This window comes from Mobula hypostoma, chromosome 24 (genome assembly GCF_963921235.1).
Source record: "Mobula hypostoma chromosome 24, sMobHyp1.1, whole genome shotgun sequence".
Lineage (NCBI taxonomy): Eukaryota > Metazoa > Chordata > Chondrichthyes > Myliobatiformes > Myliobatidae > Mobula > Mobula hypostoma.
The window spans coordinates 23,393,316-23,408,143 of NC_086120.1; the positions used below are offsets into that span (position 1 = coordinate 23,393,316).

At 45.1% G+C, this 14,828-nt stretch overlaps 1 protein-coding gene across 1 annotated transcript in view; it reads right to left on the reverse strand.

The window, feature by feature from the left end:
- znf414 (zinc finger protein 414) overlaps window positions 1-14,828 on the reverse strand; it is a 33,153-nt gene that overhangs the window by 15,864 nt on the left and 2,461 nt on the right. The window contains exons 2-4 of the mRNA XM_063032022.1: window positions 13,666-13,980; window positions 13,313-13,349; window positions 8,035-8,195 (exon numbers count right to left, since the gene is read on the reverse strand). Coding sequence (XP_062888092.1) covers window positions 8,035-8,195; window positions 13,313-13,349; window positions 13,666-13,980 — 513 coding nt within the window. The remainder of the gene's footprint in view (window positions 1-8,034; window positions 8,196-13,312; window positions 13,350-13,665; window positions 13,981-14,828) is intronic.

Below are 14,828 nucleotides of genomic sequence, written 5' to 3' on the forward strand. Positions count from 1 at the left end.
TCTTCCACCAGGCCATCAGACTGATTAACTCATGCTGTTATAATTGTATTTCTATGTTATATTGACTGTCCTGTTGTACATAGTATTTATTACAAATTGTACATTGCATATTTAGATGGAGATGTAACAATGAGTTTTACTTTTCATGTACAATTCAATCTGAAAATTAACCTTCTGGGAGTCTTGCACGAGGGCTCCCAAGTCCCTCTGCACCTCTGATGTTTGAACCTCCTCCACAATAAGGTAATAGTCTGCACTATTGCTCCTTTTACCAAAATGCAGTTTCATACATTTCCCAACACTGAATTCCATCTGCCACTTTTTTGTCCATTCTTCCAATTTGTCGAAGTCCTGCTGCAATCACATTGCTTCCTCAGCACTACCTACCCTTCCACCTATCTTTGTATCATCTGCAAACTTTGCCACAAAGCCATCAATTCCATTATCCAAATCACTGACAAACAATGTGAAAAGAAGTGGTCCCAATACCGACTCCTGAGGAAACCACTAGTCACTGGCAGCCAACCAGAAAAGGCCCCTTTTATTCCCACTCGCTGCCTCCTGCCTGTCAGCCATTCCTCTATCCATGCCAGTATCGTTCCTGTAACACCATAGGATTTTATCTTCTTAAGCAGCCTTGTATGTGGCACCTTATTAAATACTGTCTGAAAATCCAAGTAAATGACAACCACTGCCTCTCTTTTGTCCACCCTGCTTGTTACTTCCTCAAAGAACTCCAACAGATTTGTTAGGCAAGATTTCCCTTTACAGAAACTATGCTGACTTTGACTTATTTTATCATTAGTCTCCAAGTACCTCAAAACCTCATTCTTAATAATAGACTCCCGACACTTTCCCATCCACTGAGATTTGGCTAACTGGCCCATAATTTCCTTTCTTTTGCCTTTCTCCCTTAAGGAGTGACATTTGCAATCTTCCTGTCCTCTGTGACCATGCCAGAATCAAGTGATCCTTGAAAGATCATGAGCAATGCATCTGCTGTCTCTTCAGCAACCCCTCTCAGGACTCCGGGATGAAGTCCATCTGGTCCAGGTGACTTAGGCTTTAGAGTTTGCTTAGCACTTTTTCCTTTGTAATATCAATGGCACTCACTCCTGCTCCCTGACAGTCATGAATCTCTGGCAGACTGCTAGAGTCTTCCACAGTGAAGATGGATGCAAAGTACCCATTAAGTTCATCTGTCATTTCCTTGTCCCCCATTACTACCTCACCATCATCATTTTCCAGTGGTTCAATATCAACTCTCACCGCCCTTTTACTCTTTATATAACTCAAAAAAAACTTTAGTATCTTGTTTTATATTATTGGCTAGTCTGCCCTCATATTTTATCTTCTCCCTTCTTATAGCTTTTTACTTGCCTTTTGTTGGATTTTAAAAGCTTACCAATCATCCAACTTCCCACTCACTTTTGCTATCTTACATACCCTTTCCTTGGCTTTTAGCAGTCATAGAGTCCCTTCTCACGTACGGATGTGAGACGTGGACACTCAGCAAGACAATGCAAAAGTCTCTAGATGGTGGCTATACACGAATGCTCCGGATGGCTCTTGACGTGAGTTGGCAACAGCACATGATGAACGTCGAGCTCTATAACAACCTACCGATGCTCTCCACTAAAATCGAGGCGAGAAGACTGCAACTAGCAGGGCACTGTCTACGCCACCCCGAGCTACCTGCCAGCCTAGTCATCATATGGGAGCCCAAGCATGGGAGGATGAACCCTGGGCACCCTCCCAAGACTACGGTCAACACGCTCCTAGAAGACAGTGGCACGGCTAATGTAGATGAACTGAACACACTGATGAGGGAGGGGGAGGTGAAGAGTCCGTCATCATGCCCGACGCCAGCCCCCTAGGCCTGAGTTGACGTAGTAGTAGTAGTTAACTTCCCTCGTCAGCCATGGTTGCCTACCCCTGCCATTTGAGAACACCTACTTCTGTAAGACATATCTAACCTGCACCTTGTGAACTATTCCCAGAAACTTCAGGCACCCCTGTTCTCCTGTCATCCCTGTGAGTACCCCCTCCAATCTACCTGGGCAAGCACCTCTCTCATGCCTCTGTAATTCCTTCTATTCCACTGCAATACTGATACACGTGATTTGTGCTTCTCCCTTTTTGAATCCATTATTATGGATGAGGTTTCAGGGTACTGCGCTATCAACGCCCCTCAGGATTTTAGAGACCTCCAAGATCACCTCACAGCCTCTTTCATTCCAGGGAAAACAATTCTACAGAACCAAATATTCAATTATTAAAACTAGTTTGCAACCATCGCACTGAGAGAAAGAAAAATAAAAATCAGGGGCAAAATCCAAATGGTTCAACCGCACGTTTAAGCTTTTTTTTTTGCAGCTTGATTTCCATTGAGGATTCAAAATAAAACAGAGCTTTGAAAAATGCTTTGTGCCATGTTTTTGTACTTTAGGTTGTTCCCCTTAAACTGTTGCAGCAAAGAGTTCTTCACATCCACCTCAGGAGGGTTATACTCTCAGGAACTAACAAATACAGTACAGATAAACTCAGCTTAGCATTTATTCCAACATCATTGAATTTAATTAATTGCATCCCTAGTTGCACAGAGTCGGCACAACTCTATTCGGTTGCTCCTTGTTTTATTTGTGAAGTTTACACCTCTGCTTTAACAGGTGGATGACTTTCAGGACTAGAGCATCATCCTGTGTGGCTGCACCTTCTAACGGAAACAACCTTCCCCACTCGTTTCACTTCAACACCCTTCTTCCCAGCTTCTACGCTCTATCCATACACAGCAGAACAGGAAGTTTTCTGTTGGATCTTTGCTGAGAATAAAATTCATTCCGGCAACCAATGCTTTATTTAGTCTGACTCGTTTTGTTACTGGAACCACTTCAATGCTTTTAAAGCATAAAATGAAAGCTCCCAACACTAAATGCCCCAAAGTAGTTAGTTTACATTAACAAGTCAATGAACATTCAAGGCAAAGCTTTCCTTACTCTTAATAAAAAGTCTTCAAGAAAAATCTCTTGTTGGCCGTGTTCTCAAAGAAACACCAGGTATCTTATCCGAGTGTCAATTTATCAAATCAGGTGGGTTGATCAAAAAGGACATCACAACTAGACCTGACCCTAACCAACCTTATTCCCAACTCAAGTTTCCAATTTTAAGTAGCTCTCTATTATTCCCCGCCTTCCCCTCCTCTTTCTGACCCTATTTTTGTCCCTTATCTCACAGAACCTCCAGCCCCCTTCCCCCTCCATCCTCATTCTATTCACCCCTCACACTCAGGTCCCTACCTCCCACACGCCCCCATACCCACTTCATCTGGTCCCAACCATCATTCACCTCTCTCTAATGCATCCTTACGGGACTCCCTTGTCCATTTGTCCCTCCCATCCCTTCCCACCGATCTCTCTCCCAGCACTTATCCTTGTAAGTGGAACAAGTGCTACACATGCCCTTACACTTCCTCCCTCACCACCATTCAGGGCCCCAGACAGTCCTTCCAGGTGAGGCGACACTTCACCTGTGAGTCGACTGGGGTGATATACTGCGTCCGGTGCTCCCGATGCGGCCTTCTATATATTGGCGAGACCCGACACAGGCTGGGAGACCACTTTGCTGAACAGCTACGCTCTGTCCGCCAGAGAAAGCAGGATCTCCCAGTGGCCACACATTTTAATTGCACGTCCCATTCCCATTCTGATATGTCTATCCATGGCCTCCTCTACTACAAAGATGAAGCCACACTCAGGTTGGAGGAACAACACCTTATATTCCGTCTGGGTAGCCTCCAACCTGATGGCATGAACACTGACTTCTCTAACTCCCGTTAATGCCCCACCTCCCCTTCGTACCCCATCCATTAGTTATTATTATTACATACACAATGTTTTTTCTCTCTCTCTCTTTTTCTCCCTCTGTCCCTCTCACTATACCCCTTGCCCATCCTCTGGGTTTCCTCCCCTCCCCCTTTCTTTCTTCCTAGGCCTCCTGTCCCATGATCCTCTCATATCCCTTTTGCCACTCACCTGTCCAGCTCTTGGCTCCATCCCTCCCCCTCCTGTCATTTCCGATCTCCCCCTCCCCCTTTCAAATCTCTTACTAGCTCTTCTTTCAGTTAGTCCTGACAAAGGGTCTCGGCCTGAAACGTCAACTGTACCTCTTCCTATAGATGCTGCCTGGCCTGCTGCGTTCACCAGCAATTATTATGTGTTTTGCATCCCATTCTCACTTCCTTTACATATCGGTCCAGCACTGCTCGTGCTTTGTGTTCTTCCAGCGGCTGTCCCCTACCTTCACCACCCTGCTCCTTCCTGTCTGTCTGCTTCCATCTATCATTCACTTGCTGGTCTTCTGATTTCACACCTGTTCACCTCCCCTACCTGGCGCTACTTACACAAGGACACAAGAAATAAGAGCAGGAATAGACCATCCAGCCATCGAGCCTGCCCCGCCATTCAATAAGATCATGGCTGATCTGGCCATGGACTCATCTCCACCTACCTGCCTTTCCCCCATAACCCGTAATTCCCCTCCTATGCAAAAATATATCAAACTTTGTCTTAAATATACTTACTGAGGTAGCCTCCACTGCTTCATTGGGCAGAGAATTCCACAGATTCACCACTCTTTAGGAAAAGCAGTTCCTCCTCATCTCCATCCTAAATTTACTCCCCCCCTCCCCAAATTTGAGTCAATGTCCCCTAGTTCTAGTTCCACCTATCAGTGGAAACAACTTTCCTGCCTCCATCTTATTTATCCCTTTCATAATTTTATATGTTTCTATAAGATCTTCTGAATGCTAGCAAGTACAGTCCCAGGCAGCTCGATTTCTCCTCATATTCTAAACTCCTTCACCTCTGGAATCAACTTGGTGAACCTCCTCTGCACTGCCTCCAAAACCAGTATATCCTTCAGCAAGTAAGGAGACCAGAAAAGCATGCGGAACTCCAGATGCAACCTCCCCGGTACCCTGTACAGTTGCAGCATAGCCTCCCAGCTCTTAAACTCAATCCTCCTAGCAATGAAGGCCAACATTCCATTTGTCACCTTGATAGCTTGTCTATGTATATTGTGAACAGTTGCAGGCCCAGCACTGACCCCTGCACACTGTTCATCACTGACAGCCAATCAGAGAAACACCCATGTACCTCAACTCATAGCACATTGAACAGTACAGCACAGTACAGGCCCTTCGGCCCACAATGTTGTGCTGACCCTCAAACCCTGCCTCCCAAATAAGCCCCCACCTTAGATTCCTCCATATACCTGTCTAGTAGTCTCTTAAACTTCACTAGTGTATCTGCCTCCACCACTGACTCAGGCAGTGCATTCCACGCACCAACCACTCTCCGAGTAAAAAACCTTCCTCTAAAATCCCCCTTGAACTTCCCACCCCTTACCTTAAAGCCATGTCCTCCTGTATTGAGCAGTGGTGCCCTGGGGAAGAGGTGCTGGCTATCCACTCTATCTATTCCTCTTACCTTGTACACCTCTATCATGTCTCCTCTCATCCTCCTTCTCTCCAAAGAGTAAAGCCCTAGCTCCCTTAATCTCTGATCATAATGCATACTTTCTAAACCAGGCAGCATCCTGGTAAATCTCCTCTGTACCCTTTCCAATACTTCCACATCCTTCCTATAGTGAGGTGACCAGAACTGGACACAGTACTCCAAGTGTGGCCTAACCAGAGCTTTATAGAGCTGCATCATTACATCGCGACTCTTAAACTCTATCCCTCGACTTATGAAAGCTAACACCCCATAAGCTTTCTTAACTACCCTATCCACCTGTGAGGCAACTTTCAGGGATCTGTGGACATGTACCCCGAGATCCCTCTGCTCCTCCACACTAGCAAGTATCCTGCCATTTACTTTGTACTCTGCCTTGGAGTTTGTCCTTCCAACTCTCTGCTTTCGATTGGTTAACCAATTCTCTATCTATGCTAATCATTCTCTGTGCATGTCATCTTCTGCGCCTCCTCAGTCCACCAATCATCTCAGAATCCTTTGTCACCACAACCCACCTCCCTTGGAAGTTCCAGAGTGTCAGGGATCAGAAGCGTGCCATATTGCCATAACTAGGGAGAATGTTTTTGGGAAACTGAAAGGTCTGGAGGTAGATAAGTCACCTGGACTAGATGGCACACACCCCAGGGTTTTGAAAGAGGTGGCTGAAGAGGTTATGGAGGCATTAGTAATAACCTTTCAAGAATCACTAGATTCTGGAATGGTTTCACAAGACTGGAAAATTGCAAATATCACTCCATTCTTCAAGAGGAGAGAGAGGCAGTAGAAAGGAAACTATAGGCCAGTTAGTCTGACCTCAGTGGTTGGGAAGATGTTGGAATCGATTGTTAAGGATGAGGTCTCACGGCACATAGAGGCAAATGATAAAATAGGCTGTAGTCAGCAAGGTTTCTTCAAGGGAAAATCTTGCCCAACAAATCTGTTGGAATTCTTTGAGGAAATAACAGGCAGGATGGGCAAAAGGGGAAACGGCTGATGTTGGATTTTCAGAAGGCCTTTGACAAAGTGCCGCACATGAGGCTGCTTCACAAGTTCAGAGCCCATGGTATTACAGGAAATATACTAGCATGGATAGAGCATTGGCTGAGTGGCAGGAGGCAAGAGTGGGAATAAAGGGAGCCTTTTCTGGTTGGCTGCCAGTGACTAGTGGTGTTCCATAGGGGTCTATGTTGGGACCATTTCTTTTTATGTTATATGTCAATGACTTGGATAGTGGAATTGATAGCTTTGTTGCAAAGTTTGTAGACAACTGAACAGGGGCAGGTAGGTTTGAGGAATAAGAGAGGCTACAGAAAGGCTTAGACAGATTAGGTGAATGGGCAAATAAGTGGCAGATGGAATACAGTATAGGAAATGTATGGTTAAGCACTTTGGTAGAAGAAATAAAAGGGTAGACTTCTTTCTAAATGGAGAGAAAAATCTAATTTCTGAGGTGCAAAAGGACTTGAGTGTCCTTGCGCAGGAATTCCCTAAAAGGAAGGTTGAGTCTGTGGCAAATGTGTTATTAGCATTCATTTCCAGAGAATTAGAATACAAAAGCAAGGATGTAATGTTGAGGCTTTATAAAGTGAGGCCTCTCGGAGTATTGAGAGCAGTTTTGGGCACTTCAATTTTAAAAGGATGCGCTGACACTGAAGAAGGTTCAAAGGAGCGTCACAAAAATGATTCCAGTATTGAACAGCTTGTCAAATGAAGAGTGTTTGATTGCTCAGGGCCTGTATTCACTAGAATTCAGAAGAATGAGGGGTGACCTTATTGTAACTTATCGAATGGTGAACGGTCTTGGTAGAGTGGATGAGGAGAGGATGATAAGAGAGTCTAAGACCAGAGGACACAGCCTCAGAATAGAGGGGTATCCTTTTAGAACAGAGATGAGGAATTCTTTAGCCAGAGAGTGGTGAATCTGTGGAATTTGTTGCCAAAGGCAGCTGTGGAGGCCAAATCTTTACAAATATTTAAGGCAGAGGTTGATTCTTCATTGGTCAAGGCATGAGGGGATATGGGGAGAAGGCAGGAGATTGAGGCTGAGAGGGAAATGGATCAGTATGATGAAATGGTGGAGCAGACTCAATGGGCCAAATGGCCTAATTCTGCTTCTATATCTTATGTTCTATGGTCTTTCCACTCTCAGTCCTGATACAGGGCTTCGACACAAAACGCCACCAATTCCTTTCCCTGTATAGACCTACTTAGTTCTTCTAGCAGATTGTTTGTCATTCCCAACTCAGTTAGTCATAACTTAATCAGAGTTTTACAAGTAGATCCAAATCGCGTATAAAAACCAAGACTCAATTTATTGCATTTTCACTCGTGCAATCTAACATACAAATCAGATTGCTGAGCACTTGCAGAGCTAATTACAAATTAAGCCTCCTTTGGTGCCTTAAACGTCACTATTAAAGCAAGAACAAAACGATACTTAAGTCTTTACTTGTCAGCATTTGAACATTTGCATGTAACTATTCTGCCTGAAGGGCTAATAAACCTGTTCAGTGTTTCATACCCTCCAGTGACTGGGTGGCGGCTACCATCCTCTTTTCTGGTTCCGTACTGTGAGACATGATTCTGCCAGCTCTGGGACTGGGCTCATCGTAAGACGCCGGCTTGAATGAGGAGGAGCTGACACCAGACTCCAAGCAAAACCACTTGTCCCGATGTTTCTGTCTGGGGGGAGAGAGAGAAAAGAAGTTTGAATTATTATAGTCTTGTTAAAATTCACTGCAGAAAAAGGCCAGAACACTAAAGATGTCACCAGACTGGGAAGTAATTTACCAAACACTACTCCCATCACAGTTATATTCCAAATTTTACAAATAAAGTTAAAGTTCATGCATAGGACCCCAACTTTAACAGAATCAGGGCTCCTAGTTACTGGACATTTGTTAAGAGGAAAGGCTGAGATTTTGGTCCCACAGTTCTGGGTCTGCGGTTTGGACTTTGAATTGGGGCGGCCTGCAGATAATGATTGCCAAGCTGAACTGAATATGATTAATTTTGTGTTTTATATTCTATGTTTTCGCTCATTCTTTCTTATCGTCATTTGCGCGATTTTGTTTTTTTTTGTGCATGGGTGGGTTGATAATCTTGTTGCAGTTTGCACAATTTGTTTTTTTGCACATGGGGGGGGGGGTTGTGATGTTTTACCTTTGGACGGGTTCCAGGTTTTCTTTCTTTCCTGGCTACTCATGAAGAAGCCATACTGTATGCATACTTGGATAATAAATGTACTTTGAATGCAATTTATTTCCTTAATATATTCAATCAGAACCCAAGATGAGTAAAACCGAGCATCATTTTCATCATGTGCACTACTGACACTGCACAATTTCAACACTGAAGGAGATTGACATCAATCATTTTCAAACTTATGCATGCAGCATGAGGTTTTAAAACTCTGGACAACTAGAGTTTAAAACTAAGCAAACTTAATTCAAATAAACAAATTAATTTGCATAGTGTATGCAAAAATTTTCCTAGTGGCATTACAGTGAGGCACGGTGTGAGTAACTGGTCCAAGCTCCATTTAAAAACCAAAGTTGTAATGATTTCATTCTAATATATGGCCCTTTGAAGTTTAAGACTTGGCCCCTTTAAGAACTGCAGCAACATACAATTGTACCCGGATCTGGGCCGTACCCTCCAAATATCCTGACCGGCCTCTCAGATTTTTTTGCACTACCTTACTTTCCCTTTTCTATTTATGATTTATAATTTAAATTTTTAATATTTACTATCGATTTGTAATCCAGGGAGCGCAAAGCGCAGAATCAAATATCGCTGTGATGATTGTACGCTCTAGCGACAACAAAGTAAATATACATGTTCCAGTGCGCTGTGTAGAGAACCCTGAATATAACCTCACTGTGCTGCCCGACATCAACTGTACACTCAGAAACAGACTTTAACGATTAAGCAGCCACTAAGAACATATACTGGTGACGAAGATGATCTGGTGAAAGAATCAGAGCCAAGAGAAGTAACGAGGTGTTTGGGGATAGTGTGTGACATTTATGGTTACTCAGTCAACTAGCGCTCAAGGAAAATGGAAGCAGCTGCAAAATTTGTTGTAAATAAAAGGGCAATCCTAGCAATTTTTATTTCAAGAGATTACAGCAGAGTAACAGGCCATTCTGACCAAACAAGCCAGCACTGCCCAGTTATAGCCCAGTAATTAACCTACCAACCAGTACGTTTTTGGAATGTGGGAGGAAACCAGAGCACCTGGAGGAAACCCACCAGGTTTACGGGGAGAACGTACAAATTCCTTACAGACAGCGGTGGGAATTGTTGAAGGTGAAAACATGTACTAATCCCTTAAAAGGGCAACATCCTTAAAGCATCAGTTCACATGAAAGGTCATTAACCTGAGGTGTTAATCCTCGTTCCTCTCTCCACAGTTGCTGCCTGACCTATTGAATGTTCCCAACACTTTCGCTTTCTGTTTTTGAACAAGGGTGCTGGAAAACTGCATATTTTGCTTACTAATATATCACAGTTACCTTTCAATGCAAAAAAAAATGGAAGTTGCAAAATAACACATTTTTGTCCCAAATATAACACGCAAACTATCTCTTACTTTGCAATTTGAGAAAACTGGAAATAATTTAGGTTTTTTATTTTATACTTAAACCTTTTAGAACATACTTTCAAAGATGACATTGTGATGACTTGCATGGATACCAACCCACAAATTATTAAATTATGATAAAATAGGAGCCCTTGCAATTTTTTCATTCTTGCGATGAAGTTGCTGAAGGCAATTCTACATCACTTAACCCCTAGTGGTCACTGATTCCACCCAAATACGCAAGGGGAGTAGGGCATGTGCAAGGCCCAGCCCATCCCGGGTAAAGCCTCCCCCGCCATTGAGCACATCTACACAGTGCTGTCGCAGGAAAGCAGCATCCATCATCAGGGACCCCCACCACCCAGGGCACGCTCTCTTCCCGCTGCTGCCATCAGGAAGGTGGTACAGGAGCCTCAGGGCTCGGACAACAGGTTCAGGAACCAGTGGGGATAACTTCATTCAATTTCACTTACCCCATCATTGAACCGTTCCCACAAGCTACGGACTCACTTTCAAGGACCCTTCATCTCAAGTTATCGATATTTATTTTTCTCTTTTGTATTTGCACACTGGCTGTCTGTCCGCCCTGTTGGGTGCAATCTCGGGGGTGTATATAGTGTTGGCCAAGTGGTTAAGGCGTTCGTCTAGTGATCTGAAGGATGCTAGTTCGAGCCCCAGCCAAGGCAGCGTGTTGTGTCCTTGAGCAAGGCACTTAATCACACATTGCTCTGCGACGACACCGGTGCCAAGCTGTATGGATCCTAATGCCCTTCCCTTGGACAACATCGGTGGCGTGGAGAGGGGAGACTTACAGCATGGGCAACTGCTGGTCTTCCATACAACCTTGCCCAGGCCTGTGCCCGGGAAACCTTTCAAGGCACAAATCCATGGTCTCACAAGATTAACGGATGCCTACTATTATTATATAGTGATATATATGTACTTTAATAATGTGTTTACTTTGAACATGGCAGTACTATATGTACTTTCCTCTAGGCTGGGAGCAAGCCTGTTACTTGGCATCAACGATGAATCAATCACGGGGTATGGTAGAACAGGAAAAGGCGATGGAAAACAGGCCCACCATAGGAATTACTGGAGTTTGGTAGCCTGGAGGCAGGGAGCTCAAAGATCTGTTAAGTATGAGTGTGATCCCTGGACCTGAAAGCATTAGGAGTAACATCACTGCTAGAATCTGCTTTCTTCTGAGAGTGCGTTATTAAACTCAGGCTTATGGCATTTATAAGCTGGCTTTCAGCAATTAATGCTGGCTCTTCTAGCTCCAAGTCTGAATGGAATTGGAAAACACAAAACCAGATCAGTGTGAAACAGCCAGATACTCCAAAATGAATACAAGAGAGCCATCAAGGCTCAGGACTAAGTAACAGCCGACCAGCAATACAATACAGCCCAATAAGAAACTGAGCCATTTTGAAATGACACAGCGGGTAAGCTCTCCAACTCTTGTACAACCAAACCAGCTCTCTATCAGAGGCCAGCGGTCAACGTTCAATGTCAAAGCTTCACCGAGATACAGCTTCAGGAGACAACCATTTGCTGAAGAATTTTTAACGGCTCCCAGGCACTTAAATTGACAAGTTCTGCAAACTCTGTGGATTCGGATAGAACTGTCCTGAATGTGCTGTCAACAGGCTAACAAGTGGAACACATGATTCTATTTTTATTTTGCTATCACTGGAGTAATTGAGTTATGATTTGCTGCTCTTGAAATCTGAAACTTGGCATTATTGTGATATTTTAAATTTTAAAAACCCTACAATTCCACCAATTCTGCAATGGCAGCCTTTAGGTCGAGCTAATCCAATCCCATTACATTGCTTCAACATTCCTATTTCCCAAATAGTGCACAAACCACAACTAGTACCTACCTCACCAGGAAGCACCAACTCTACCGCAAGTAATAGAAGCTCAAGAGACCCTGTTATTTGCTTGTGAAGGTCATTTGCAAGTTAGAAAGTTGGTAGATTTACCTGAAGCATGAAATTTACCAAATATCTGGCCATCTGCAAACTTTGCCAATGAAACCATTTGAACCTCACACCCAGGTTCGTCAGTACTTTAAACAACGGCATAGTGCTTACAAGGTAGCAAGCAAGTACTCCATAAAACTATCCTGCTTGAACTGTGTGTTTTAATAGCACCAGTGGGGAAAGAGAAGGTACCAGCAGGGATCAATGCTGGACTCTCTGTCATTTGTCATCTATATTAACTGCTTCAGTGAGAATGCACTTAGCAATGTAGTTACAGACGACACCAAAACTGCTATAAAAGTGGACCACGAAGTGTTTTCTAAGATTATAATTGTATCTAGATCAACTTGAAAAGTGGGCCAAAGAATGGCAGATGAAGTTTAACTCAAAGACTGCGAGGTGTCACACCGTGGTAGGCTAAATCAGGGCACGGCTCAGACAGTGTGTCATAGGGCCCTGGAGAGTGCTGTAGAACTGAGACCAAGGGGCAAAGGTGCATTGTTTCCTGAAAGCAGAGGCACAGGTAGAAGGACGATACAGAAAGTGTTAGATCCATCAGGGCATTAGATACAGGAGTCATGGTTACTATCACACAAAGTACTGGTGAGGCCAAACACCAATTCAAGAATATTGAGTGCAGTTCTAGTCACTCAGATTGTAATTAAGCCGAGAAAGGTGCAGAGATATTAACCAGAATTGGAGGTCTTGAATTATAAGGAGAGGCTGAACAGGCTGGGACTGTCCCCTGGAGCACATAATGCCGAGGAGAAACCTTAAAGGTTTGTAAAGCGGATGGTCAGTCTCATCCGTCGGAGAATGGGAGTGTAAAACGAGAGACAACTTCAAAGTGAGAAAAGAAAAATCTGAAGGCATCCGTGGGGCAACTGCCTCCTCCCCTGCACACGAAGGGTGGTAGGACTACGGAATGAGCCACCATTGGAAGCCGTAGAGCTCGGCTGGGTTTAGGTAGGCGCCGTAGCCGGCGTTGGGCCGGAGGGCCCGCTTCCTTGCTGTGCAACTCTGATTCTGTAACTTGCTGCAGCACGTTCAAAAGTAAGTGCGGGCAATGTCAGAAGACCACGAAACTAGTTCCCCCACACCTCCAACCCCCGACCCAGCCCCGTCGAAATCAACGCAAATTCGGAACTGTTTCACACATCTTAAAATTTGCTAATAGTTCCCGGTTCGCGATTCCGGGTTTTCTTCGCGAAAGTTCAGCCTACCTTCGCACTACCCGCAACTGCCGGGCGGCCCGGTCACCTTAAAAATGTAGATGCAAACACCGAACTCAGTCTCTACACCTCCAGGAATTACATCAGCGGCAACGGTCAAAGGACGCCCCGGGCTTGTCCCAGCCCCAGTGCGGGAGGAATTCCTTCCATTTTGGGGGGGTTTGGAGAGTCAATGCGGAAAGGTGACCCCCCCCCCAAGTGGGCGGGAAAGCGCCGACCAGAAATGTAAACAAAACACAGGGAGGGCTGCGTCCTCCCCGGGTGAAACGGGGCGCTCCGGGCGCACGTCCAAAGCGCGGCTGCAGCGTTCGGGAGGGGAGCCCCGGCGTGCGCTAACCACTCACCGCGGCGTGCGGGGCAGGGGCTCGGGCTCGGGCCCCGGCACCAGCCCCGGTCCCGGTCCGGACGCACACTGCCTCCCACGGGGGGTCGGGCGCGGGGACGGCGCGGGCACCGGATGACGTTCGCAACACTCACCCGGCTACACTGTAGCCATTTTAAAGCGCAAGTATCGCGAGGCTGAGCGAGCGAGCGAGGTGTGGCGGTTCCAGGGACTCCGGCGGCCGGCGCACAGGCGTCGCGGGTTACCCCCCGTGCGCTCTGCTGACACGGAAATGTGCCTATTACCCTATTGCAACACGATACCCACAGCCCAGCGCCTGAAATGCAAGTGCATGTTGACCGTGCACATTATCCAGTGTGTAATCTGCACACGTTGCAAACGCTTGCAGTCCGCGCACTGTACTTGCAAATAATGCACAGCAACTCGCAATTCCTGTTGCATCCAATCGGCATCCTAAAAGTAAATGCATAGGATTTTGCAATAAGGACAATAATCTTACAGTTTTTGTGCTGGGCACAAGGGACACGTACAGTATTAGAAACAGCTCCATGCACTTATTCTGATTGCAATTGACACTGCATCAAATCCATTTGAAGCCCAGCCTACGTGTCTTCGGATTCTCTTACTCTCACTCAGGCCTCTTGCCTTTCCTTCCTCTTCACTCACTTTACTGTCAATAGTTGTTACAGATTCTGCCCTGAAGTTTCGCCGTTTGATTCGTACGACGTTGTTGTGTTATTTAGACCAAGTGCATAAAGAAATATTTCTTGTCCTGATGAAAGGTCAATTACTGATAAATTTCTACCCTGAAGAAGTTTAGCTCATCCTTTCCAAGGCAGTTCAGTGAAACCCTCTATCACTGCTCGCCCTCTGTGATCTCTGCTGCCCTCCTGCTCTTCAACCCCGTTCTCACCCAGACACGCTATCACAGCCACATTATCTTTCCTGGGACCCTGCCTTCACTTCCATGGCCTTCTGTCCTTTAGAATCTGGACAAAACTTCCTTCCGAGTTATTTGAAGCTGGATGGTATGAGGCAGATGCAATATGTCTTATTCCATTCATGTTGAGGAATGACTGAAACTGTTCCACAACATACTGTGGTTCGTTGTCACTGACTAAGTGTTCCGGAACACCAGTCCTCGAGAAGAGGCTTCTCAACACA